At 46.9% G+C, this 25,832-nt stretch overlaps 1 protein-coding gene across 1 annotated transcript in view; it reads left to right on the forward strand.

Annotated features, from left to right (window-relative positions):
• The first annotated feature begins 10,447 nt into the window (after positions 1-10,447).
• LOC117501062 (peroxidasin homolog) overlaps positions 10,448-25,832 on the forward strand; it is a 187,364-nt gene continuing 171,979 nt past the window's right edge. Inside the window, exons 1-2 of the mRNA XM_034159863.1 lie at positions 10,448-10,486; positions 14,120-14,232. Coding sequence (XP_034015754.1) covers positions 10,448-10,486; positions 14,120-14,232 — 152 coding nt within the window. The remainder of the gene's footprint in view (positions 10,487-14,119; positions 14,233-25,832) is intronic.

Below are 25,832 nucleotides of genomic sequence, written 5' to 3' on the forward strand. Positions count from 1 at the left end.
GAGAAAGACAGAAGTGCTATATCAACCGGTCCCCCATACAGCATATACCCCACCCCAAATCAACATCGAGGGTACCAGCCTGAATGCAGTAGAGCACTTCACGTATCTCGGTAGTGTTATCTCAAATGACGCATCTGTTGCCAAGGACCTAGACAGTCGCCTTGCCAAGGCCAGCAGTTCTTTTGGTCGACTCTCTAAGAAAGTCTGGCAGAATCATACACTGCGCCTTTCCACAAAAGTGCAGGTCTACAGAGCCATTGTGGTCCCTACCCTCCTGTATGGAGCTGAAACCTGGGTTCTGTATCGCCAGCAGATCAGATTACTGGAATGCTTTCATCAGCGTTGTCTCCGGAACATCTTCAGGATCAAGTGGCATGACTACGTCTCAAATGAGGACATCCTTACCAGAGCCAAGTTGCCCAGCATGGAGTCTATTATACTCAAACAACAGCTTCGTTGGGCAGGTCACGTAGCCAGGATGGATGATACATGCATGCCGAAATTAATTCTCTTTGGCAAGCTCAAGGAAGGGAGATGAAACCAAGGGGCCCCCAAAAAGCGCTATAAGGACCAGCTGAAGAAACAGCTCTCCCTTGCAGGCATTCAGCATCAGTCATGGCAGCATCTAGCTACAGATAGACTCAGCTGGTGTTCCAGCATCAAATCCGCCAGCCTGAAGTTTGAGGCAGAAAGAAGTGAGGCCTCACACCAGAAGCGTCAAAGACAGAAAGAGTGGGCAGCAGCACAAACCCAGCCTACTCAAGTGTTCATTTGCCCCAAGTGTAACAGGTCTTGTGCATCCCACATCGGACTTTTCAGCCACCAGAGGGCTTGTAGAAAAAAAAAAAAAAAAAAAGGCCTTCCCACTATCCTCGCAAGCGAGGAAACTGCCAACAACAATCCAAGACAGTCACATAGTTCAAAAACAATCCTGATGATCTCATCCGTAGCTGATGCCATGCATTGTCTTCTTTATGTACATCTACTTTTGTCAGTCCAGCGAAGCTTCGTGAGAGGAATTTGTCTCTCGTGTGCGCGTGTGGTGGTTGCAGTGTGCAATGGTACAAATCATATGGAACCAAATTTGCATGCTAATTGCAACCAAAACTGCACAGTAAATGGAGCACAATGGCAAATGGGATGAATGATCCATGTCACGTGACATACAAACCACCAATCAAATGACGAGGATCTACTCTGCTCCCCTCCACAGCATGTCTTTTTCCTGGTTCTCTCCCTCAGCCCCAACCAGTCCCAGCAGAAGACTGCCCCTCCCTGAGCTTGGTTCTGCTGGAGGTTTCTTCCTGTTCAAAGGGAGTTTTTCCTTCCCACTGTCGCCAAGTGCTTTTGACTGTTGGGGTTTTTCCGTAATTATTGTATGGCTTTGCCTTACAATATAAAGCGCCTTGGGGCAACTGTTTGTTGTGATTTGGCGCTATATAAATAAAATTTATTTGATTTGATTTGATTTATTCAGGTGTTATGTAAAAGCCATTAACTAATTTAATTAAAAATCACATTTTCCATTTCATAAGAATTTTAAAATCTATGGTTTATGGTAAAAAGAAGAATGAGCTCACAATCGGGCAGCATAACACTATTTTGCTTCCCCCGCTCAGCAACCCCCCCCCCCTTTGTTTAATGTAAAGGCAATGATTGAATGCATCCCAAAACTCTTGGTCCAATGCCAGATGAATACAGCAAGGTCACAGTAGTCGGGTGCTGCAGAAAACCACTTAATTTCTTATTATGTAGCTGGCCTTAAAGAAACAAACAAGCAAATTCAATCAAATTCAATTTATTTGGACAGCACCAAATCACAACATAAGTTGTGCCAAGACACTTCAAACAAAAACTAAAAAACTGGCCTCGCATTGTTTGTTTTGTAATTAACTGGGTCGTGCTATGGTTCAAATCTGAGACGTATTCATGCTGTTTATAGGAAGTGTTTGTCATGTTTAAAAACCACTGCTGCTGGAGAGATGGCGTTTCCTACTGAGGAATCGACACAACTTTTCAGTGTTGCCAGGATCTCAGCTGTGGGCTTGTTTCCCATGTAGAAGGTTCCTGGGTCAAATCCCCCTGTGCCTATTCTCCATGTAATGCGGCGTTGAATCAGGAAGAGGATCTAGCGTAAAACTTGTGTCAAACCAACATGCAGGTCCACCTTGGATCTGCTGTGGCAACCCTGAGTGAAAACAAGGGCACAGCCAAGAGGATTTAATTTTTACTTTGGCAGCAGTGAATGGTCATAAAATAGGACATCCAAACTTAACAAAAATTTAGGAATATGGGCCATATTTTCCACCCTGTGGAAAGGAGTGCAAAACATAACAGAAGCAGTACTGGTAGTTTCCACCTGATGCTGTTGTGGTTTTTCACATCCAGCTCTCACTTGAAGTGTGAACAGGCACAGTGGGCGTGCACTGATACTGTTTGATGGCAGTTCTGCCGCAGACCAGCAAAGTCATGGTCTAAAGTCCAGTGGAGTGTATTCCTGGCATTTAGGGGGCACAACACTCAGATGTGCCTTATATTATTATATAACACACACACACACACACACACACACACACACACACACACACACACACACACACACACACACACACACACACACACACACACACACACACACACACACAATACATCCTTATATACCAAACCAGTCTCACGGAATGTTTGTGATTCAGCAGCACAAAATCTACATTAATCCATTGGTTTGTGATATTGTCACAAAAAGCACCTCAATTTTGTCACGGCAGCACGAATTCATTCTAATACATTCCGTGATGGCTGCACGAAATTAAAAGTAAAGCAGGAAAGTCGGGGTGGTTATAGTTATGGCTGGGGGTAGGAGTAGGGTTAGAAATAGTGAGTTTAAAAAAAAAACCCTGTCATGAAAATTTGAATCATTTCGTGACGGGAGGACAAAAAAAACGTGAGACCAAGCTGTATATACACAGTGAAACGAAATTGACAGCAAACATGAAATGAAATAAATACAATGCATCCATAAAGTATTCATAGTGCTTCACTTTTTTCCATGTTTTATGTTGCAGCCTTATTCCAAAATGGAGTAAATATATTTTTTCCTTCAAAATTCTACACACAATACCCCATAATGACAGTGTGAAAAAAGTTTATTTTGTTGTTTAGATTTTTGCAAATGTATTAAAAATAATAAAAAAAAATCCTAAGAAAGCACATGTACATAAGTATTGACAGCCTTTATCATGAAGCTCAAAATTGAGCTCAGGTGCATCCTGTTTCCACTGATCATCCTTGAGATGTTTCTGCAGCTTAATTGGAGTCCACTTGTTGTATGGCTGGGGGGCCTGGCTGCCTTTTTGTTCCTGTCTTTTGTTTTTCCTTCCAGGTGGCTTGCATTTGGGACTGAGTGGCTGTGTTGCTGAGGTTATCAGGACCTCACCCTGATCACCTGCGGCTCGTCAGGACTCACAGCTGAGGTGCATCTATATGGATTGGAACATGGTGGCATTTAAGACTGGAGTATACAGTGTGTATTTGCCAGAGACTCGACCTTGTGACCAGACGGGTGAGATCGTCGTCTCGGGAGCCATCTCATCATCAGTGGATGCAGAGAACGTCCAGGGTTTGATGCACGGTCTGTGAAAGAGGAGGGGGTGAGGTCTCACGCTTGTCAGCACACTTCCTGAGGTACGTTAGATTTTGTGACTAACATTTATACAGTCAGTAAATGTGGTGTCCCCACACCTTTTTATATTGAGCTGTATGTTAGTCATGTATCGGCTTCCACTGCAGTGGAGTTTTGTGAACTGGATGTTCCATGCCTGCAGGTTGGGAAGCTGATTAGTAATCAAGCCAGGAAGTGTTTGCTGTTTGTAAACCTTTAAGTGTTCTCTCTGTGTGTAGAGTGTGGACTCACATAATGGTTCCTTCTTTCACAGACTCGGTTTGTTGCGGCCACCTGGGGGGTGTCGGCGGGGTCCTTGGGTCCGAACAGCTTCTGGCTCCGGACCGTTAGCGCTGCTGGGAGCGCACCACGCCAGACCGCACTTTCTTTTGTTATTTTTTGTATCACTGTTATGTATTAAATTCAGTTAGCCTTTGTACCGTGCTCTGCTTATTTCATACTGGGTCCTTCAAACGCTGGTCGGTTCTCCGAGCTGCGTCCGACACATAACAGTAGTCTCTGGCCAAACATCACGGACCCAGCGGTAGCAGAGACGGTAACGCGCCGGGAAGGCGGCAGCAGACGTTCAGTAGTTATCCGGATCAGTTGCGGGTGCTCTCCGCCCGGATGGTGCGTGTTTGAGACCCATTACTGAATACTGATTTGTGCTCTCTTGCAGCCGTGTTCCTGTGTTGTGCCTTATCCGTGGGTCGTGGTGGAGTGTGACTGGCGACGGCTTCGCGTCACGCTCCGACCGGATAAGAGGTTTAAACGGGAGCTGCAAGAGTGTGTCTGTGATGGGTGCACGCGCACGGCGGAGCTCTGTGGCACGGGTCGCTGAGCTTCCTGTGTTACAGTTGTAGCCCCGTTTCCCCGGATAAAGATAACTACTGCGTCTGTTGTATCAGCTCCGGCGTTATTTAGTTGAGCACATTTTGGTTGTGTGTTGCACACAGCTGCGCACGGAGATGCAGCTCGTTTGTTTTCTGTCACCAAAGGGGGTTTTTTCATTTTTAGCACTTTGGCTCCCTCTTTTGGTGACTTAGTCACATTACCGTTAAGCTCTTAAGTTAGAACAGGTGTGTTCGATTTGTTTGAGCTTAACGCTATACGTCACTGATTTGTTTTGTGTTAGTTCATTTCGTGTGGGTGTTTTTTGAGTTGGTTTTTGTGTGGGATTTTATTTTTTGTTTTTCACTATTTAGTGTCTGGGGTCGTGACCCTGCAGTTCTGCCAAAAAAAAAAAAAAAAAAAGACCCGAGCAACCTTATGTCAGTCTGTTAGTCTTTCTTTTTATTTTTTTTTCAGTTTCACCTCCCAGGGTTTGATGGGACGGTCCCCTGGGGGGTCATGGGGGGGGTATTTGGGTTGTTGTTTTTTCTTTCTTTTTTTTTGTTATGCCCTCTCTTCTCCTCTGACTCCAGCCGTGTGAGCCGTAGTGTCGGCGTTGCTGGAGTGGTGCAGTTAGGTTGTGCTGGGCGTTTCCCAGGTAACCTCTGCACCCGGGAGGGGAGGGGGGGGTTTGGGGTATTTTCTTTTTGTTCCCTCTCTTCTCCTCTGGCTCCAGCCGTGTGAGCCGTAGTGTTGGCGTTGCTGGAGTGGTGCAGTGTGGTTATGCTGGGCGTTTCCCAGGTAACCTCTGCACCTGGGGGGGTGTTTTCCCCCCAGTTTTCCGCCCTCAGGGTTTGACTGTGGTGTCCTCTGGGGGGGGAAAAGGGCTGTGGGTCCATCTAGCCATAGACGGCCGGGGCTGGGTCCGTTGGTCGTGAGGGGAGGCGTCTCCTGGGGTTGACGAGTGGTCCTCTGGGAGGCGCTGGGAGTCCCCGTGGGTGACGTTGGATCCCAGAGGGACCTCGGCTGTGGTTATTACTCCTGGAGCTGGCGGGAAGTCCTCTGGGGGATGTTGGTCCCTACATGTCGTTTGGGGGGGGGTGTTTTAGCGCTTTTATTTGTAAGCTTAAGTTTGGGGTTTTTCTTTTCTCCTCATACCGGGGTTTGATGGGACGGTCCCCTGGGGAGGGGGGGGGGGTGGTTTGGTTGTTTGTGTTTGTCTTTTTTTGTTTTATGACTAATGACCGCACATGGTTGGATAAAGGCTGACCGCACAGGTTTAGGAACTCCTGGCCACACCTGTGCTAAGTGACTGACTGAAACAAAGGCAAGGATGCAGCCAGAGGAGAGGACATCAACCATTCTATTGGAAGACGAATGCAGATGCGGTTTCCACCCATGGTCCCTGGAGGGGGGTGTTTCTCCTGGGCCAGGTTTGTGTGGTCGCCGGGAGGCTTCCCGTGAGGGTGGGGTACTGTTGTATGGCTGGGGGGCCTGGCTGCCTTTTTGTTTCTGTCTTTTGTTTTTCCTTCCAGGTGGCTTGCATTTGGGACTGAGTGGCTGTGTTGCTGAGGTTATCAGGACCTCACCCTGATCACCTGCGGCTCGTCAGGACTCACAGCTGAGGTGCATCTATATGGATTGGAACATGGTGGCATTTAAGACTGGAGTATACAGTGTGTATTTGCCAGAGACTCGACCTTGTGACCAGACGGGTGAGATCGTCGTCTCGGGAGCCATCTCATCATCAGTGGATGCAGAGAACGTCCAGGGTTTGATGCACAGTCTGTGAAAGAGGAGGGGGTGAGGTCTCACGCTCGTCAGCACACTTCCTGAGGTACGTTAGATTTTGTGACTAACATTTATACAGTCAGTAAATGTGGTGTCCCCACACCTTTTTATATTGAGCTGTATGTTAGTCATGTATCGGCTTCCACTGCAGTGGAGTTTTGTGAACTGGATGTTCCATGCCTGCAGGTTGGGAAGCTGATTAGTAATCAAGCCAGGAAATGTTTGCTGTTTGTACACCTTTAAGTGTTCTCTCTGTGTGTAGAGTGTGGACTCACATAATGGTTCCTTCTTTCACAGACTCGGTTTGTTGCGGCCACCTGGGGGGTGTCGGCGGGGTCCTTGGGTCCGAACAGCTTATGGCTCCGGACCGTTAGCGCTGCTGGGAGCGCACCACGCCAGACCGCACCACGCCAGACCGCACTTTCTTTTGTTATTTTTTGTATCACTGTTATGTATTAAATTCAGTTAGCCTTTGTACCGTGCTCTGCTTATTTCATACTGGGTCCTTCAAACGCTGGTCGGTTCTCCGAGCTGCGTCCGACACATAACACCACTTGTCTCTTGTCTCCTTAATTGGAGACTGCTCATCTAAACTGAGCAATAGAGGAAGAAGGGCCTTAGTCAGGGATGTGACCAAGATCCCAGTGGTCATTCTGTCAGAGCTGTAGCATTCCTCTGTGGAGAGAGGAGAATCTATCAGAAGGACAACCATCTCTGCAGCAATCCACCTAAATGATACAGTGGCTAGACGGAAGCCACTCGTTAGTAAAAGGCACATGGAAGCCCACCTGGAGTTTGCCAAAAGGCACCTGAAGGACTCTCAGACCATGAGAAACAAAATTCTCTGGTCTGATGAGACAAAGTTTGAACTCTTTGGCATGAATGCCAGGTGTCATGTTTGGAGGAAACCAGGCACCATCCTACAGTGAAGCATGGTGGTGGTACCATCATGCTGTGGGGATGTTTTTCAGCTGAAAGATGAATACAGCAATGTACAGAGACATCCTGGATGAAAACCTGCTCCAGAGCGCTCTTGACCTCAAACTGGGGCGACGGTTCATCTTTCAGCAGGACAATGAGCGTAAGCACACAGCCAAGATATCAAAGGAGTGGCTTCAGGACAACTCTGTGAATGTCCTTGAGTGACCCAGCCAGAGCCCAGACCTGAATCCGATTGAACATCTCTGAAGAGATCTGAAAATGTCTGTGCACCGACGCTACCCATCCAACCTGATGGAGCTTGAGAGGTGCTGCAAAGAGGAATGGACAAAACTGCCCAGAGATAGGTGCACCAAGCTTGTGGCATCATATTCAAGAAGTCTTTGGCTGTAATTGCTGCCAAAGGTGCATCAACAAAATACTGAGCAAAGGGTGTGAATACTTATGTATGTGAGTTCTTTTCTTTTTTTAAAAAAATTGCAAAAATGTAAAAAACAAAAATACCTTTTTTCATGTTGTCATTATGGGGTGTTGTGAGTAGAACTTTGAGGGAAAAACAAATTTACTCCATTTTGGAATAAGGCTGTAACATAACAAAATGTGGAAAAAGTGAAACACTGTGAATACTTTCCAGTTGCACTGAATACTCACGTGAAAACACAACACTTCACTTTTTTCGCTTGACCTCACAAAGTTGTGGTGGTTGCTTTCTACAATGACAAGTTGATGAAGACCTATTAACCCATTAGACAACCTCTCAGTTATGTTTGTTTTCTCAGTACCACTGAGTTATGCACCTGACGCACTCCACCTGAAAATCAATGACAAGTGAAACTTTTCACATTATGTCCAAAACATGCCTGTGACCAAACCAATGGATATATCCAATGCCCTGGTGCCCAGTACCCGACTTAGAACTCAGATTACACACACTCTAAACAGCATACATGAGTCAGATTCACCCCAAATTGATTTGTCCTATGTATTTCAGACTGTGTATCATAGAGCATCAACGTAGAATTCTATCTCTATTTTATATGTTCCAAGGTTTGTCACGGTTCCTTCTCAGATTGTCTTGGATTGGTCTCTCCAAGTCAGAACAGACCCAGAAAAATTCCCTTGTAGAATGTTCCCTGTATAAAATGATTCCTCAAGGCAATAACTTACACTCAACAAAAATATAAACGCAACACTTTTGGTTTTACTCCCATTTTGTATGAGATGAACTCAAAGATCTAAAACTTTTTCCACATACACAATATCACCATTTCCCTCAAATATTGTTCACAAACCAGTCTAAATCTGTGATAGTGAGCACTTCTCCTTTGCTGAGATAATCCATCCCACCTCACAGGTGTGCCTTAGACTGCCCACAATAAAAGGCCACTCAGAAAGGTGCAGTTTTATCACACAGCACAATGCCACAGATGTCACAAGATTTGAGGGAGCGTGCAATTGGCATGCTGACAGCAGGAATGTCAACCAGAGCTGTTGCTCGTGTATTGAATGTTCATGTCTCTACCATAAGCCGTCTCCAAAGTCGTTTCAGAGAATTTGGCAGTACATCCAACCAGCCTCACAACCGCAGACCACGTGTAACCACACCAGCCCAGGACCTCCACATCCAGCATGTTCACCTCCAAGATCATCTGAGACCAGCCACTCGGACAGCTGCTGGAACAATCGGTTTGCATAACCAAAGAATTTCTGCACAAACTGTCAGAAACCGTCTCTGGGAAGCTCATCTGCATGCTCGTCGTCCTCATCGGGGTCTTGACCTGACTCCAGTTCGTCGTCATAAATGACTTGAGTGGGCAAATGCTCACATTCGCTGGCGTTTGGCACGTTGGAGAGGTGTTCTCTTCACGGATGATGCGAAGGAGATGTGTTGCACTGCATGAGGCAAATGGTGGTCACACCAGATACTGACTGGTATCCCCCCAATAAAACAAAACTGCACCTTTCAGAGTGGCCTTTTATTGTGGACAGTCTAAGGCACACCTGTGCACTAATCATGGTGTCTAACCAGCATCTTGATATGGCACACCTGTGAGGTGGGATGGATTATCTCAGAAAAGGAGAAGTGCTCACTATCACAGATTTAGACTGGTTTGTGAACAATATTTGAGGGAAATGGTGATATTGTGTATGTGGAAAAAGTTTTAGATCTTTGAGTTCATCTCATACAAAATGAGAGTAAAACCAAAAGTGTTGCGTTTATATTTTTGTTGAGTATATTTTCAAGGATTTTGTTACTCATATTGCTCGGGTCCCTTAAGGATTCACCTTCGCCTTCCAGTCACTCATGGGTGTAGTCTGGGTATTTGTGCTTTAATCTTTATTTCAGACCTCTATCAACAGAAGTGGGAACTGTTACCAATCTCAGCCTCAGAGGAGTGCTGCCTGAACCGGTTTTAATGTTCCACTACCTCTCCCTTCTTGCCCCTGCCTCAGCATGCCTAGGCCCCGAGGTCACACACTCTGCACCCTGGAGCCAGTGTCTGTTTTCTTACGGCTCTGCACCTCTTCAACTAAACGTCACCACCAGTTATAATATTTTTGGCACTTAAGAAGCAAGCAACTTAATAATAAATAAATGGATGCATGTTGAAACTTTCCTCTGAATTGTTTTGTGAGATTTATTATCTGGTCAGATGTTTTTGGTTCACTTAGGTTTACTTCAGCTATGTACTGGCAACATTAAAATATTATCTTGACATTAAAGTAGAGTTTAGTTCTCACCTATTTAGGGTGGTGCCAGAAACAACAGTATTACCTCAGCCGAAGGAGAGGCCACGCAAACTTTGTCAGTTCCAGAAACATTTTGTACACAAGCTCACAGTATATGAAAAAAAAAGTCTACATATGATAAGTTGGCCTTGCTCTGATTGGATCCATATGAGAGGGCTTTTGCAGAGCAAGTGACCCACAAACATTTCATCTTGGCCCTCCATCTCACAGAAATATGAGGAAACAAAACACAATATACAGCTTGTATGATTATTCTTTCTCTGCTGTGCATGAAGGCAACCAGGCAGAATAAATGTTTAACACGTCAAACTGCACGTTTCACGTGGATTGTGCTTGAATGCCTGTGGCAGAAGACATTCAACAAAATCTCAATTTCATCATCTTGGCATCTTTAGGGGGTTTCATAATCAGTGAAGAATGTCGTGCCTGTGTGCTCCAGTCTGAGTTCTTACTTTCTGAGGTTAATGGTTAACAAGAATGCTGGTGGAGATTCCATCCAAACGGTTACTGGCGAAAGTGAGCTTAGTCAAGGAAATAAATTGGTCTCGTTTTGCCTTTCCGTAGTGCGATGATAAATCTACTCTGTGGTTCCTCTCCAGATATTCTCCTAATCTCTTGCTCTCCTCTTTTTAAACAGCCTTTCCTCCCAGGATGCTGTGCTATGACCCAATGTACTGTGAAAGACTGTCAACGCAGCACTGCGCTGAGATTTCTGAGCAGGATATTCTTACACAGTTTGTATATCCGGAACAGTTCAAATATAGAAGTAAGAAATAAGACCTATATATATATATATATATATATATATATATATATATATATATATATATATATATATACACACACACACACACACACACACACACACACACACACACACACACACACACACAGTGGTCCCTCGTTTATCGCGGGAGTTACGTTCTAAAATAACCTGCAATAGGCGAAATCTGCGAAGTAGTCACACAATTATTATAGATGTTTTAAGGCTGTAAAACCCCTCACTACACACTTTATACACTTTTCTCAAACAGGCATTAACCTTTTCTCACTTTTCTCTCTTGTGTAAACACTCTCTTTTTTCTTCTGGGTGAGAAGATTATAAACAGACACACGCAGAACACAATGCGCCTGCTCTCCCTTCGCTCACTGCCTCCAGGGGTACGGATGCGGGACCCGCAAAGAATCCAAGTCATGGCCACGGAGCTCTGCGGCTGCAGTATACCGAGACCCTGTGGCGCTGTGGATTTTTCCGCAAGAAATCTATCCTTGCGGGCTGCCGGAATGCTCAGCATCAAAACAGTGAGCGTAGTCTCTGGACCTGTTACCAGAGTTGGCGCAGCTCCACACAGCAGAGAGGGGGGCGGTGTGAGTGGCCCACTGCGGCGTTTACCGAGCCTGCAGACTCAGTAAGCAAATCGGAGGCAGTGAGAGCAATCGCGGTGATGCTGACCAGTGCCGCGACCGGCCTGCCTGATAAGGACGCAGAACACAATGCGCTGTTTAAAATAGAAAAAAAAGCATGCAAAATTGCACAACAAAAACCCCGCGAAACTGCGAGGCCGCGAAAGGTGAACCACATTATAGCGAGGGACCACTGTATATGTGTGTATGTTCCCTGAGGCCTGTTGGTACCATGCTTATCTCTGGATTCTGTAACATCATAGCAGATGAGAGTCTACAGCTCCCCCTGGACTGGACACCACTCCAACACAGGTTACTTCCCCAGCCAAGGCCAGTACCCATTTTCAGATAGGTGGACTAAGATGATGTAGATTTAAGTGTCTTGTCCAAGGACACAGACAGAGAGCATGAGCGGTATTCAAACCCAAGTCTACAAATGGTCAGGCCAGCTCCTTATCCACTCAGCTACCTGCTCTGCTACATACAAAACCTCTGAAAACCAAATCTATTGTTGAACATCTGTTTTAATTTTTACAAACTTTGTGTCTTCCTGGATCAACAAAATCAATTGATTTCACAAACCACCTTCCCAAAGAATGGCTCGGTTGTCATGGCGTGCCGTGGTTGGTGCAGCAGTGACAATGTCAAGTCAGAAGTGGTGTTACTGACCTGCAGCCTCACATAGTCACATGGTTGTTGTATTGGATCCGCGACCTCCAAACAGTACACGCATTGAGATTGAGTGCTCGGACAAACCACTGTTGTGACATTCCATCAATGAGGATGACAAGTCCCCTTTCTTTTTCATTTGAATGTAAATGTACCATCAGTTCACTTGTGTCAAGATCGTGCAAACTTGTATTCTATGTGGAATCAACCCTGGGCATTCAACAAGTTTCAAAAAGACTGGTCAGCTAACAATACAAATGAGAGATCTATGAGCGCGCTCCCACTGTGAGGACCCTGTGAGCAAAATGGTCAATGTCTGCACATGTAACTGATGAATAAAACTGAAGTCCAGTTTTCACTGAAATATACAGTGCAAACAAAACAAATTTTTGCAAACAAAGGTTTCTGTACCAAATATTAAGGTCTGTTTTTCTGTTGTATCAAATACTTATTTCATGCAATAAAATGCAAATTAATTATTTATAAATCAATGTGATTTTCTGAATTTGTTTTCTTAGATTCTGTCTCTCACAGTTGAAGTGTACCTACGATAAAAATTACAGACCTCTCCATTCTTCGTAGGTGGGAAAACTTGCAAAATCAACAGTGGATCAAATACTTATTTTGCCTCACTGTAGTTTATGAGGAGTTGCACATGGAAGAGTCATGATCAGATGGACAGAGCTTGTGATTCCGATTACCCTCACCCCCTTAAAAAAAAACCTTGTTTTTATGGTGCATAAAAAAATTTGGTTGGAATTTGTATGCACTGTCTTGACCCCAAAAAAACAAAGGCTGTTAACAGCTTTCCTTTGTCGGTGTGCCAGTCCCTTGGTGGGGAGGATGACCTTCTCTTGATCAAGTTCTGGCCGGGATGGCAGACCCGTAGAAAACCTACATCCAGGGTAGATCTAGAGACACCTGCGTGTGGGTTTGTTTAATGTGGGAACGTCGTTCAACGCTGTGGCTGGGAAATTGCAGTCGGTCTGGGCCTGAGGACCTGCTGCAGCCTTCACCTGACTTCACAGCCATTGAAATATAAGTCATTACCTCCTCCGCCTCATCCACCATTGAGGGCTTCTTGTTTCACCAAAGCCGTCTCGTGTTCAGGGTTCCTGTTGGGCCTTTGTGGTTACTGTAGTGGCCACAGGAACGACAAGGTCCTTACTGTACTTACCCCAACAGGCAGTTCCCTACTTGATCTGTTGCCTGGGTGTCACTATGTGGACGAGGGGTTGGATTTTGACACTCTACACTTTTGATTGCATAGTGGCGGAACCATGTTTACTCATTGTGGCATATTTTTTACTATTTTCTGCCAGTTCTCAGAACTGCTGTTTGTTGTTCTTATGCTAGAAGCTGCTTTTTCAACCATAAAAGATCCCGTGTTTTTTTTTAGTTTGAATAGTTTTGTAAATATAACCTAAAATCAGCCGCCGTTCCTCATCCATATGAAATACTCCCCTTTTGAATAGCTGACTCCACTTAGAGAACCAATTTTGTGAAATTACTTTGAGCAAATGCCTTTGTGGTTAAATGACTTACAGCTTAAGTTTCACAAATGTGTCACTGTTGCAAAAATGAGGTGTTCCTGTTTCAAATGACAGGTTTGAGTGGAGTTTCACCTTCACAGGGCAGGTTTATTGCAGCATTATGGTCTTTAGCATGTTACCTCACTGTTATAGTACACTAACTCTTTTGTTAAAAGACCAACAGTGATGTTGTTGTTGTCACCACATAGCCTCTTTGAATTAAGAAGTTAATTCAGCAAAATGCTCAAACTTTACTGTGCTCCATAATTATTTTAGGGGAAATGGTATATAAGTCTAAGATCATGTTTAAAGCTCAACAAAACCATTTTTCTGAGACGGCTGGTGGTCCAGTTCTGTTTTCTTACAGAATTATATTGTATGGCTGCTCTGTTGTAGTGTTTTGCTCTTGCAAATGTCTGCCGACTTTCCCGCTTTCCAAGGTTGCTATTTCCAAGTTATTACACATTTTTCACCTGTTGTCGATAACTCACTCAGTGATTTACCTGCAGTTTTGTGCACAGTTTGTAAATGAAACAAATTGTAGACTTCGGCTGTTACACTCATTGTTTTTCTTCTGCTTCACAGAGACCTGAGATTCAACAAAGTCAAAGATTTACAGCCTGGTTCCTTCAGACGTTTAAAGAACCTCAACACACTGTAAGTCTTTGCCTCCTGTTGCATCTATTTGTCATTTAAGTGTAGTTTTTGTTGTGAAAGTGTAAGTACACGGACCCACAACAGGGGGCGCAAATGAACGGACAATGGAATAGGTCAAATAACACACTTTACTGTTGTGAATATGCACAACAAGTACAACAGATTACAATAATAGACAGAGTCAAATTCACACAGGTGTCGTGTGGGCAGGCTTGAAGATAGGAGACGCCTCTCCAAAGTAGAACCGGAACCACATGGTTTCCTCCGCCACCAGACCCCGGGAATACTGGAGCCGCCAAGTCCCGAACTCCCAGGTGGCCACTGCCTCCGCGTGTCGGACCTGGTACTGCTGGCGAGGAACAAAGGACAATTAAAGGAGGGCGCGTTCGCACCCAGGAATCCGAACGGCAGGTAAGTTACCTCCACCTCTCGTTGGAAAATACTCAGAGCAAAACACAAAAGTCACAAAGAACACTGTTAAACAGTCAGCTGAGCACGTTACCTTCTCAGTAGAAACGATATCTCGGCGATGAGGTGGAGATGCCGTCCTGCTGATATACCCCTGCAGATCCGATGATTGATGACAGCTGTCGCAGGTGATGGGTGACAGCTGTCACTCTGGCTGCTCCTGCAAGGCGGCAGCGCCCTCTAGTGCCTGGAGCCCGCACTCCAGGCAGGGCGCCCTCTGGTGGTGGTGGGCCAGCAGTACCTCCTCTTCAGCGGCCCACACAACAGGACCCCCCCTCTCAACGGGCGCCTCCTGGCGCCCGACCAGGCTTGTCCGGGTGGCGGCGGTAGAAGTCGGCCAGGAGGGCCGGGTCCAGGATGAAGCTCTTCTTCACCCAGGAGCGTTCTTCGGGGCCATACCCCTCCCAGTCCACCAAATACTGGAAGCCCCGGCCCATCCGTCGGACATCCAAAAGCCGGCGCACAGTCCAAGCCGGCTCGCCATCGATGATCCGGGCAGGAGGTGGTGCCGGACCCGGAGTACAGAGGGGTGAGGTGTGATGTGGTTTGATCCTTGACACGTGAAACACGGGATGGATCCGCAGTGAGGCCGGAAGCTGAAGCCTCACTGCGGCGGGACTGATGATCTTGAGGATCTTAAAGGGACCTATGTACCGTTCCTGTAGTTTCGGGGAGGCTACTTGGAGTGGAATGTCCTTGGTTGACAACCACACCTCCTGCCCTGGACGATACGTAGGGGCCGGGGTCCGCCGACGGTCTGCATGAGCCTTTGCCCTCATCCGGGCCTTCAGCAAAGCAGAACGGGCGGCTCGCCACACCCGACGGCACTTCCGCAGGTGGGCCTGGACCGAGGGCACACCGACCTCTCCCTCAACCACCGGAAACAACGGGGGCTGATACCCTAGACATACCTCAAAAGGGGAGAGGCCGGTGGCTGACGACACTTGGCTGTTGTGGGCATACTCGATCCAGGCCAGATGGGTACTCCAGGCCGCCGGGTGCGCGGCTGTCACGCAACGCAGGGTCTGCTCCATCTCTTGGTTGGCCCGTTCTGCTTGCCCGTTGGTTTGGGGATGATACCCAGATGAGAGACTGACCGTGGCCCCCAGTTCCCGGCAGAAGCTCCTCCAGACGTGCGAGGAGAACTGGGGACCGCGATCGGAGACGATGTCTGTTGGGATCCCATGCAGCCGGACGACGTGGTGGACCAGGAGGTCCGCTGTCTCCTGGGCCGTTGGGAGCTTCGGGAGGGCCACGAAGTGGGCCGCCTTGGAGAATCGGTCCACTATCGTGAGGATGACGGTGTTGCCCTGGGACGGCGGGAGGCCCGTGACAAAATCCAGGCCGATGTGAGACCAGGGGCGATGAGGCACGGGCAGCGGCTGTAGCAATCCCGATACCTTGCGATGGTCGGCCTTGCCCCTGGCGCAGGTGGTACAGGCCTGGATATAATCCCGGACGTCGGCCTCCAGGGACGCCCACCAGAAGCGCTGCCGGACAACTGCCACGGTTCTTCGCACCCCTGGATGACAGGAGAGCTTAGAGCCGTGACAGAAGTCCAGGACTGCAGCCCTAGCTTCTGGTGGGACGTAAAGTCTATTCTTCGGCCCGGTTCCGGGGTCCAGGCTTCGTGCCAGGGCCTCCCGGACGGTTCTCTCTACGTCCCAGGTGAGGGTGGCCACGATAGTGGACTCCGGGATGATGGGTTCCGGTGGATCCGACAACTCCGTTTTGACTTCGTCTTCATGTACCCGGGACAAGGCATCCGATCTCTGGTTTTTGGTCCCCGGACGGTAGGTGATCCAGAAGTCAAAACGGCCGAAGAACAGTGACCAGCGGGCTTGCCTGGGGTTCAGCCGCTTGGCGGTCCTGATATACTCCAGGTTCCGGTGGTCAGTGAAAACCGTGAATGGCACGGACGTTCCCTCCAACAGATGTCTCCACTCTTCAAGGGCCTCTTTCACCGCAAGGAGCTCTCGATTGCCGACGTCATAGTTCCGTTCGGTCGGGGTCAACCTGCCGGAAAAATAGGCACACGGGTGAAGGACCTTATCGGTCTTCCCGCTCTGGGAAAGCACAGCTCCTATCCCTGAGTCCGAGGCGTCCACTTCAACCACTAACTGGCGACTAGGATCAGGCTGCACCAGAACGGGTGCAGACGAGAAGCGCCGTTTCAACTCCTTGAACGCGGCATCGCAACGATCCGACCAGGTGAAGGGGACTTTTGGTGAGGTCAGGGCTGTCAGGGGGCTAACTACCTGACTGTAGCCCTTAATGAACCTCCTGTAGAAATTTGCAAAGCCGAGGAAGTGTTGCAGCTTCCTACGGCTAGTGGGTTGGGGCCAGTCTCTCACCGCCGCAACCTTGGCCGGATCAGGAGCGACGGAGTTGGGGGAGATGATAAACCCCAGGAAGGACAAAGATGTGCGGTGAAACTCACACTTCTCGCCCTTCACAAACAGCCGGTTCTCCAACAACCGCTGCAGGACCTGACGTACATGCCGGACATGAGTCTCAGGATCCGGAGAAAAGATGAGTATATCGTCTAGATATATGAAGACGAATCGGTGCAGGAAATCCCGCAAGACATCATTAACTAATGCTTGGAATGTCGCAGGGGCGTTTGTGAGGCCGAACGGCATGACCAGGTACTCAAAGTGACCTAATGGGGTGTTGAATGCCGTCTTCCATTCGTCTCCCTTCCGGATCCGAACCAGGTGATACGCATTTCTAAGATCCAGCTTAGTAAAGATTTTGGCTCCATGCAGGGGGGTGAACACGGAATCTAATAATGGCAACGGGTATCGGTTGCGAACCGTAATCTCATTCAGCCCCCTGTAATCAATACATGGACGAAGTCCGCCATCTTTCTTGCCCACAAAAAAGAAACCTGCCCCCATCGGGGAGGTGGAGTTCCGGATCAGCCCGGCAGCTAATGAGTCCCAGATGTAGGTCTCCATTGATTCGCGCTCAGGTCGTGAGAGGTTGTACAGCCTGCTGGACGGGAACTCAGCGCCTGGAACCAAATCAATGGCACAATCGTACGGACGGTGCGGGGGAAGGGTGAGTGCCACATCCTTGCTGAAGACGTCAGCAAGATCGTGGTACTCAACCGGCACTGCCGTCAGATTGGGAGGGACTTTGACCTCCTCCTTAGCCTGGGAACCGGGAGGAACCGAGGATCCTAAACACACCCGATGGCAGGTTTCGCTCCACTGAACCACCACCCCAGACGGCCAATCGATCCGGGGATTGTGCTTTAACATCCATGGGATGCCCAAAATCACGCGGGAGGTAGAAGGAGTTACAAAAAACTCAATCTCCTCCCAGTGGTTTCCAGACACCACCAGAGTTACTGGTGGTGTCTTGTGTGTGAGTAAAGGGAGGAGGGTGCCATCTAGTGCCCGCACCTGCAATGGCGTAGGAAGCGCCACCAGAGGGAGCCCTACCTCCTTTGCCCATCTGCTGTCTAGCAGATTCCCTTCTGACCCGGTGTCCACCAGTGCTCGGGCTTGAAGGGTTAAATCCCCGCTCAGGATTGTGACTGGGAGTCGTGTGGCAATTTGTGTGTGTCTCACTTGAATGTCTTGACCCCCCCTTAGCCCAGTCTCTAAGGGCGAGTGTTGACGTTTTGGCCGTTTGGGGCAGTCTCTCTGTGTGTGCTCTGTTGAGCTGCAGAGAAAACACTCTCCACGGATCAGCCTCCCCATTTTGGCCCTGTGCGTCTCCCTAACAACGTCAACAGGGGGAGCTGTTGCCCCACAAAGCGCTGCGGCTGTGGAGCGTGGGGAGGGCGGCCCCTTTTCAAACCCGGAAGGGAGAGGGGCGGCGCGTATCCGGTCACGTCCTTCGCCTCGCTCCCGACGGCGTTCCTCTAACCGATTGTCTAATCGTATAACGAGATCCACAAGCCCGTCTAAATCCCGCGGTTCGTCCTTAGCCACCAGGAGCTCCTTCAGGACCAACGACAGTCCGTTTACGAAGGCGGCGCGGAGGGCAGTGTTATTCCAGCCGGACCTCGCAGCCGCGATGCGGAAGTCGACTGCATAAGCAGCTGCGCTCCGGCGCCCCTGTCTCATTGACAGCAGCACGGCTGAAGCGGTCTCTCCTCTATTTGGGTGATCGAACACTGTTCTGAACTCCCTCACAAACCCATCATATGTCAGAAGGAGCTGTGAATTTTGCTCCCAAAGCGCTGTAGCCCAAGCGCGTGCCTTGCCGCGAAGCAGATTAATCACATAAGCTATCTTGCTAGAATCAGTCGCGTACATGACAGGACGTTGTGCGAAGACGAGCGAACACTGCATAAGGAAGTCCGCGCACGTCTCCACACAACCTCCGTACGGCTCTGGAGGGCTTATGTATGCTTCCGGGGAAGGTGGGAGGGGTCGTTGAACGACCAGTGGAACGTCACTGTTACGCACAGGGTCGACAGGAGAGAGAGCCGCAGCAGCGCCCTGAGGGCGCACCTCCATCTGCGCGGCGAGAGCCTCCACCCTGCGGTTAAGGAGGACGTTCTGCTCGGTCATTAAATCCAACCGAGCCGTGAAAACGGTGAGGATCCGCTGCAACTCACCGATCATTCCTCCTGCGGGCGCCTGTGCGCCCTGTTCTTCCATTGGCCGTTCAACAGCCGGTTGACGCCCCTCGGGATCCATGACGTTGGCCGAGATATCCTGTTGTGAAAGTGTAAGTACACGGACCCACAACAGGGGGCGCAAATGAACGGACAATGGAATAGGTCAAATAACACACTTTACTGTTGTGAATATGCACAACAAGTACAACAGATTACAATAATAGACAGAGTCAAATTCACACAGGTGTCGTGTGGGCAGGCTCGAAGATAGGAGACGCCTCTCCAAAGTAGAACCGGAACCACACGGTTTCCTCCGCCACCAGACCCCGGGAATACTGGAGCCGCCAAGTCCCGAACTCCCAGGTGGCCACTGCCTCCGCGTGTCGGACCTGGTACTGCTGGCGAGGAACAAAGGACAATTAAAGGAGGGCGCGTTCGCACCCAGGAATCCGAACGGCAGGTAAGTTACCTCCACCTCTCGTTGGAAAATACTCAGAGCAAAACACAAAAGTCACAAAGAACACTGTTAAACAGTCAGCTGAGCACGTTACCTTCTCAGTAGAAACGATATCTCGGCGATGAGGTGGAGATGCCGTCCTGCTGATATACCCCTGCAGATCCGATGATTGATGACAGCTGTCGCAGGTGATGGGTGACAGCTGTCACTCTGGCTGCTCCTGCAAGGCGGCAGCGCCCTCTAGTGCCTGGAGCCCGCACTCCAGGCAGGGCGCCCTCTGGTGGTGGTGGGCCAGCAGTACCTCCTCTTCAGCGGCCCACACAACAGTTTTATCCTGTTGTGTTAAACTGCATATTCATACAGATTAAACTGGATTTTTATGACAACAGCATGTAAATGTGAAAACGCAGCCCAGTCTCATGTTTTTTTTATGCTCCAGTGAGGAAATGAGTCAAATTTTCGTAACGCGGTTTTTTTTTAACTCACTATTACTAACCTTACTCCTACCCCTGACCCTAACCTTAACCATAACCTAATCCTACTCCTTCTCCCCACCCTAACCATAACCACCCCGACCCCCCCCCCCCCCCCCGTTTCACTTTTAAGTTCGTGCAGCCATCACGGAATGAATTAGAATGAATTTGTGCTGCCGTGATGAAAATGAGGCACTTTTCGTGACAATATCACAAACCAATAGATTAATGTATATTTCGTGCTGCTGAATCACGACTTGCCGTGAGACTGGGTTGGAAAACAAGGTTATCAGGCCATTTAGGTAACGATCTATAAAACAATAGGAGGATGTCACTCAATTCAAGCTCTGAACAGGGAGAATGTAAACTGACAAAACTGAGTTCATTTACAGTAAATACCTTATTTTTCAAAGTATACGTCACATTTTTTTAACTGGTGTGGGAGGCCTGCCGACTGGTATCCTGTGCGACTTATATACACTTAAGTTTTTTATTAAAGGTAGTAATTATACACTCACTGGCCACATACCTGTTCAGTTGCTTGTTAACACAAATAGCTAATCAGCCAGTCACATGGCAGCAACTCAGTGCACTTTGGCATCTGGACGTGGTGAAGAAAACTTGCTGAGGGAAGAAAGCAGATTTAAGGGACTTTGAGAACTTTGAGACTTTTTGTTGGTGCCAGATGGGCTGGTCTGAGTGTTTCAGAAACTGCTGATCTACTGGCATTTTCACTCGCAACCATCTCTAGAGTTTACAGAGAATGGACCGAAAAACAGAAGATATCCAGTGAGCGGCAGTTGTGTGGACATAAAAAATGCCTTGTTGAATGTCGACTGCGTGATGCCATCATGTCAGTATGGACCAACATCTCTGAGGAATGTTTCCAACACCTTGTTGAATCTATGCCAAAAGGAATTAAGGCAGTTCTGGAAACAAAGGGGAGCCAACCTGGTATTAGCAAGGTGTACCTAATAAATTGGCTGATGAGTGTAATTCATTCATTCATGTTCTATACCCATTTACTCCAATTAAGGGTTATGGGAGGGCTGGAGCCTATCTCCTCAGTTATAGGGCGATAGGCGGGGCACACCCTGAACAGGACGCTGTCTATCGCATGGCCACATTATAATTATATATAATATTATAATTATATCTTAACTCATTAATTGTAATACTTACTACCGGCAATGCGAACCAAGCTCCTGCTGCTGCTGACCCTGACTGGGGATGTTGTCGGGCGGTGGAAGGAGTACTTCGAGGATCTCCTCAATCCCATCGTCACGTCTTCCGAAGAGGAAGCAGAGAGGCGGACTCATCCATTACCCAGGCCGAAGTCACCGAGGTGGTTAGAAAGCTCCTCGGTGGCAAGGCTCCTGGGGTGGATCAAATCCGTCCTGAGTACCTTAAGTCTCTGGATGTTGTGGGACTGTCTTGGCTGACACGCCTCTGCAACATTGCGTGGCGATCGGGGACAGTGCCTCTGGATTGGCAGACCGGGGTGGTGGTCCCTTTGTTTAAGAAGGGGGACCGGAGGGTGTGTTCCAACTATAGGGGGATCACACTCCTCAGCCTCCCCGGTAAGGTCTATTCCAGAGTACTGGAGAGGAGAATTCGACCGATGGTCGAACCTCGGATTCAGGAGGAGCAGTGTGGTTTTCGTCCTGGTCGCGGCACACTGGACCAGCTCTACACGCTCCATCAGGTGCTTGAGGGTTCATGGGAGTTTGCCCAACCAGTCCACATGTGTTTTGTGGATCTGGAGAAGGCATTCGACCGTGTCCCTCGGGGCACCCTGTGGGGAGTGCTCTGGGAGTACGGGGTCTGGGGTCCTTTGCTAAGGGCTATCCGGTCCCTGTACGACCGCAGCAGGAGCTTGGTTTGCATTGCCGGTAGTAAGTCAAACCCAATTACTATTACTAATTGTAATAGTATAAATGATTATAATAATATAGGTCTTTTCCAGGAATCAAAGTACTAAACCAAATAAACTCTGATAATAAAAGAATAAATGGCAATAATAAGAAGTATTATGATATGACTTGTATATGTTTTTTTCCTCTTTAAGAAGCATTTATTGACAGGTTCGACTTATACTCCAGTGTTACTTATACTCTGGAAAATACAGTAAACAATAAGTTATGACATACAAAATAGGTGTAAATGTAGGTTAATGTTAACATCTCTACAGGATACAGTCTTGGCCAAAATTATTGCCACTCATGGTTTTCAAGTGCAATATTCAGAATTTGAATGCAAAAGAAACTATTTTTGTATAGCTGTTGAAAGGAACGCAGAAAGAGGTAAGACTAAAGTTTGCAAAATCTTTCATACATTAGCCACAGTCTTTCTGGGATAATGTTCATGGACAGATGGAACATACAGTGCATAAGTTGCACCAGAGTATAAGTTGCAGAATCGCAGGACCTCCCAAACTATACTGTGGAAAATATGGTATATGAAAATTAAAATGATTTGTACAAAATGTATTGTTTGAAGGGACTCTAGTGCACCGCGCTCATTGAGTGCAAACCTCCGCCAACACTTGTTTCCAATTCCACAAGTTTTTACCTTGGAAAAAATTTTTAAGGTCAAAGTCTTGTTAGAAGTGGGTTTTCATAAGCTACAATAAAATATGAAAGATACAAATCAAAAAGGGTTTTCACTGTTAAAAATAATCAAATATCCTCTAAATCCGCAATATGGATCAGATGCAGATCAACTTAGTCAGTTCATTGAGAGTGCCAGTTTGCACCTCATGTCACAAATGAGAGTGATTGAGGCTCTTTTGTTTGAAATATAATGCAAAATGTACATTAAATGGGGCTTTCAATGTTAAATTCAGATGTCCACAAAATCCACAATCCAGATCAGATCTGGACCAAACTTTGTCAGGTGATAGTGAGTGTCAGTCTGCACCTCGCATTCAATTATGAGAGTGATTGGGGCACGTTTGATAAAGGTATAATGTTAAATATGCATTAAGTGGGGTTGTCAATGTTAAATTTAAAAATCCGTAATCTGGATCTGATCTGGATCAAACTTTGTCAGTCGAAAAAGGATACCATCCTGCATAAAGGTCTCAAATATAAAAGAAATTTGATCTTTTTTGACAGTTATGAATTTTTGAAAATTCACTCACTGTTAAAGATAGGGATTTTTCCAAGATTTTTCCTGGCTTTGACCTTTGACCTATGACCTTGCAAACTGTGTCACTTCTTGCCTATCAGGGCATGAATCTTCAGTAAAAAAAAAAAAATTCAGAAATACATACGGAAAATTGTGGGCTCCAGGCTGTTCACAAACAGACATACAGACAAAGAATCGGGCGACAACATTACCTCCTTCAACTTTGTTTTTGCGGAAGTAATTACATACATTTGGGAATGCTTAAAAAGGTTGATATGGTTGAAATTTCATCCAGACTTTTCAGTTATGCACAACCCTCCCGTGCAAACACCCAACCCCCTCCTCCCTTGTATCACCATGATCCAAACTGTGGAAAATGTATGCTTTCACTGAAGTGGTTCATTACTGCGCATTTGTCAGCAAACAAAGAATGGATTTTATCTCACGTCAGCGAATTACACTCAAAATAGAAAAACTCACACAGAACAATGACAGCGTTGCCAACTGTCCCGCATTAGGTGGGACAGTCCCAGTATTTAAACCTGTGTCCTGTGTCTTGCATGAGTGTGTGCAGGACCCCCCAGTTATGCTTCACGCCCTTGGCGCTCGTGGCTACGTGTGGGTGTCCCACATTGGTAATTTCAATTGTTGGCAGGTATGCAATGACTCTGTGACTTTCACAGGAAAGGTCTTTGTAGTGATGCTCGGCCTGGTTTTACAACCCCAATTCCAATGAAGTTGGGACGCTGTGTAAAATGTAAATAAAAACAGAATACAATGATTTGCAAATCCTCTTCAACCTATATTCAATTGAATACACCACAAAGACAAGATATTTAATGTTCAAACTGATCAAATTTATTGTTTTGTGTAAATATTTGCTCATTTTGAAATGGATGCCTGCAACACGTTTCAAAAAAAGTTGGGACAGTGGTATGTTTACCACTGTGTTACATCACCTTTCCTTCTAACAACACTCAATAAGTGTTTGGGAACTGAGGACACTAATTGTTGAAGCTTTGTAGGTGGAATTCTTTCCCATTCTTGCTTAAAGTACGAGTTCATTTGTTCAACAGTCCGGGGTCTCCGTTGTCATATTTTCTGCTTCATAATGCGCCACACATTTTCAATGGGTGACAGGTCTGGACTGCAGGCAGGCCAGTCTAGTACCCGCACTCTTTTACTATGAAGCAACGCTGTTGTAACGTGCAGAATGTGGCTTGGCATTGTCTTGCTGAAATAAGCAGGGACGTCCCTGAAAAAGATGTTGCTTGGATGGCAGCATGTGTTGCTCCAAAACCTGGATGTACCTTTCAGCATTGATGGTGCCATCACAGATGTGCAAGTTGTCCATGCCATGGCCACTAACACACCCCCATACCATCACAGATGCTGGTTTTTGAACTTTACGCTGGTAACAATCTGGATGGTCTTTTACCTCTTTTGTCCAGAGGACATGACATCCATGATTTCCAAAAACAATTTGAAATGTGGACTGATCAGACCACAGCACACTTTTCCACTTTGCGTCTGTCTATTTCAAATGATCTCAGGCCCAGAAAAGGAGGTGTCATTTCTGGATGTTGTTGATGTTTGGCTTTCACTTTGCATGGTAGAGTTTTAACTTGCACTTGTAGATGTAGCGACAAACTGTGTTAACTGACAATGGTTTTCTGAAGTGTTCCTGAGCCCACGCGGTAAGATCCTTTACACAATGATGTTGGTTTTTAATGCAGTGCCGCCTGAGGGATCGAAGGACACGGGCATTCAATGTTGGTTTTCGGCCTTGCCGCTTACATGTATAAAATTCTCCAGATTATCTGAATCTTCTGATTGTATTATGGACTGTAGATGATGGAATCCCTAAATTCCTTGCAATTGAACATTGAGAAACATTGTTCTTAAACTGTTGGACTATTTTTTCATGCAGTTGTTCACAAAGTGGTGATCCTCACCCCATCTTTGCTTGTGAACGGCTGAGCCTTTTGAGAATGCTCCTTTTATACCCAATCATGACACTCAACTGTTTCCAATTAGGTCTTCTTTGAGCATCCATCAACTTTCCCAGTCCTTTGTTGCCCCGTCTCAACTTTTTGAAATGTGTTGCAGGCATCCATTTCAAAATATTTGCACAAAAACAATAACATTTATCAGTTTGAACATTAAATATCTTGTCTTTGTGGTGTATTCAATTGAATATATGTTGAAGAGGATTTGCAAATCATTGTTTCTGTTTTTATTTACATTTTACACAGCATCCTATCTTTATTGGAATTGGGGGTGTACTTGAAATTCCATGCACCAATAATCTTAACCAGGGCTTTACTGTTACACAGTCCAAAGCCTGTCTCCTGTCCAACCTGCTTATGTCCAACCATGCTTATTTTCAGGGCCCAAGCCTCATTCAGACATAAGAACCAGCATAAGGTGTTGCTGAACCCAGTCATTACTTTTCTGGCACTAAAATGAACTTTCTTCTTTTTTTGTTTTTTTT

Source organism: Thalassophryne amazonica, chromosome 19 (assembly GCF_902500255.1).
Source record: "Thalassophryne amazonica chromosome 19, fThaAma1.1, whole genome shotgun sequence".
Classification (NCBI taxonomy): Eukaryota; Metazoa; Chordata; class Actinopteri; order Batrachoidiformes; family Batrachoididae; genus Thalassophryne; species Thalassophryne amazonica.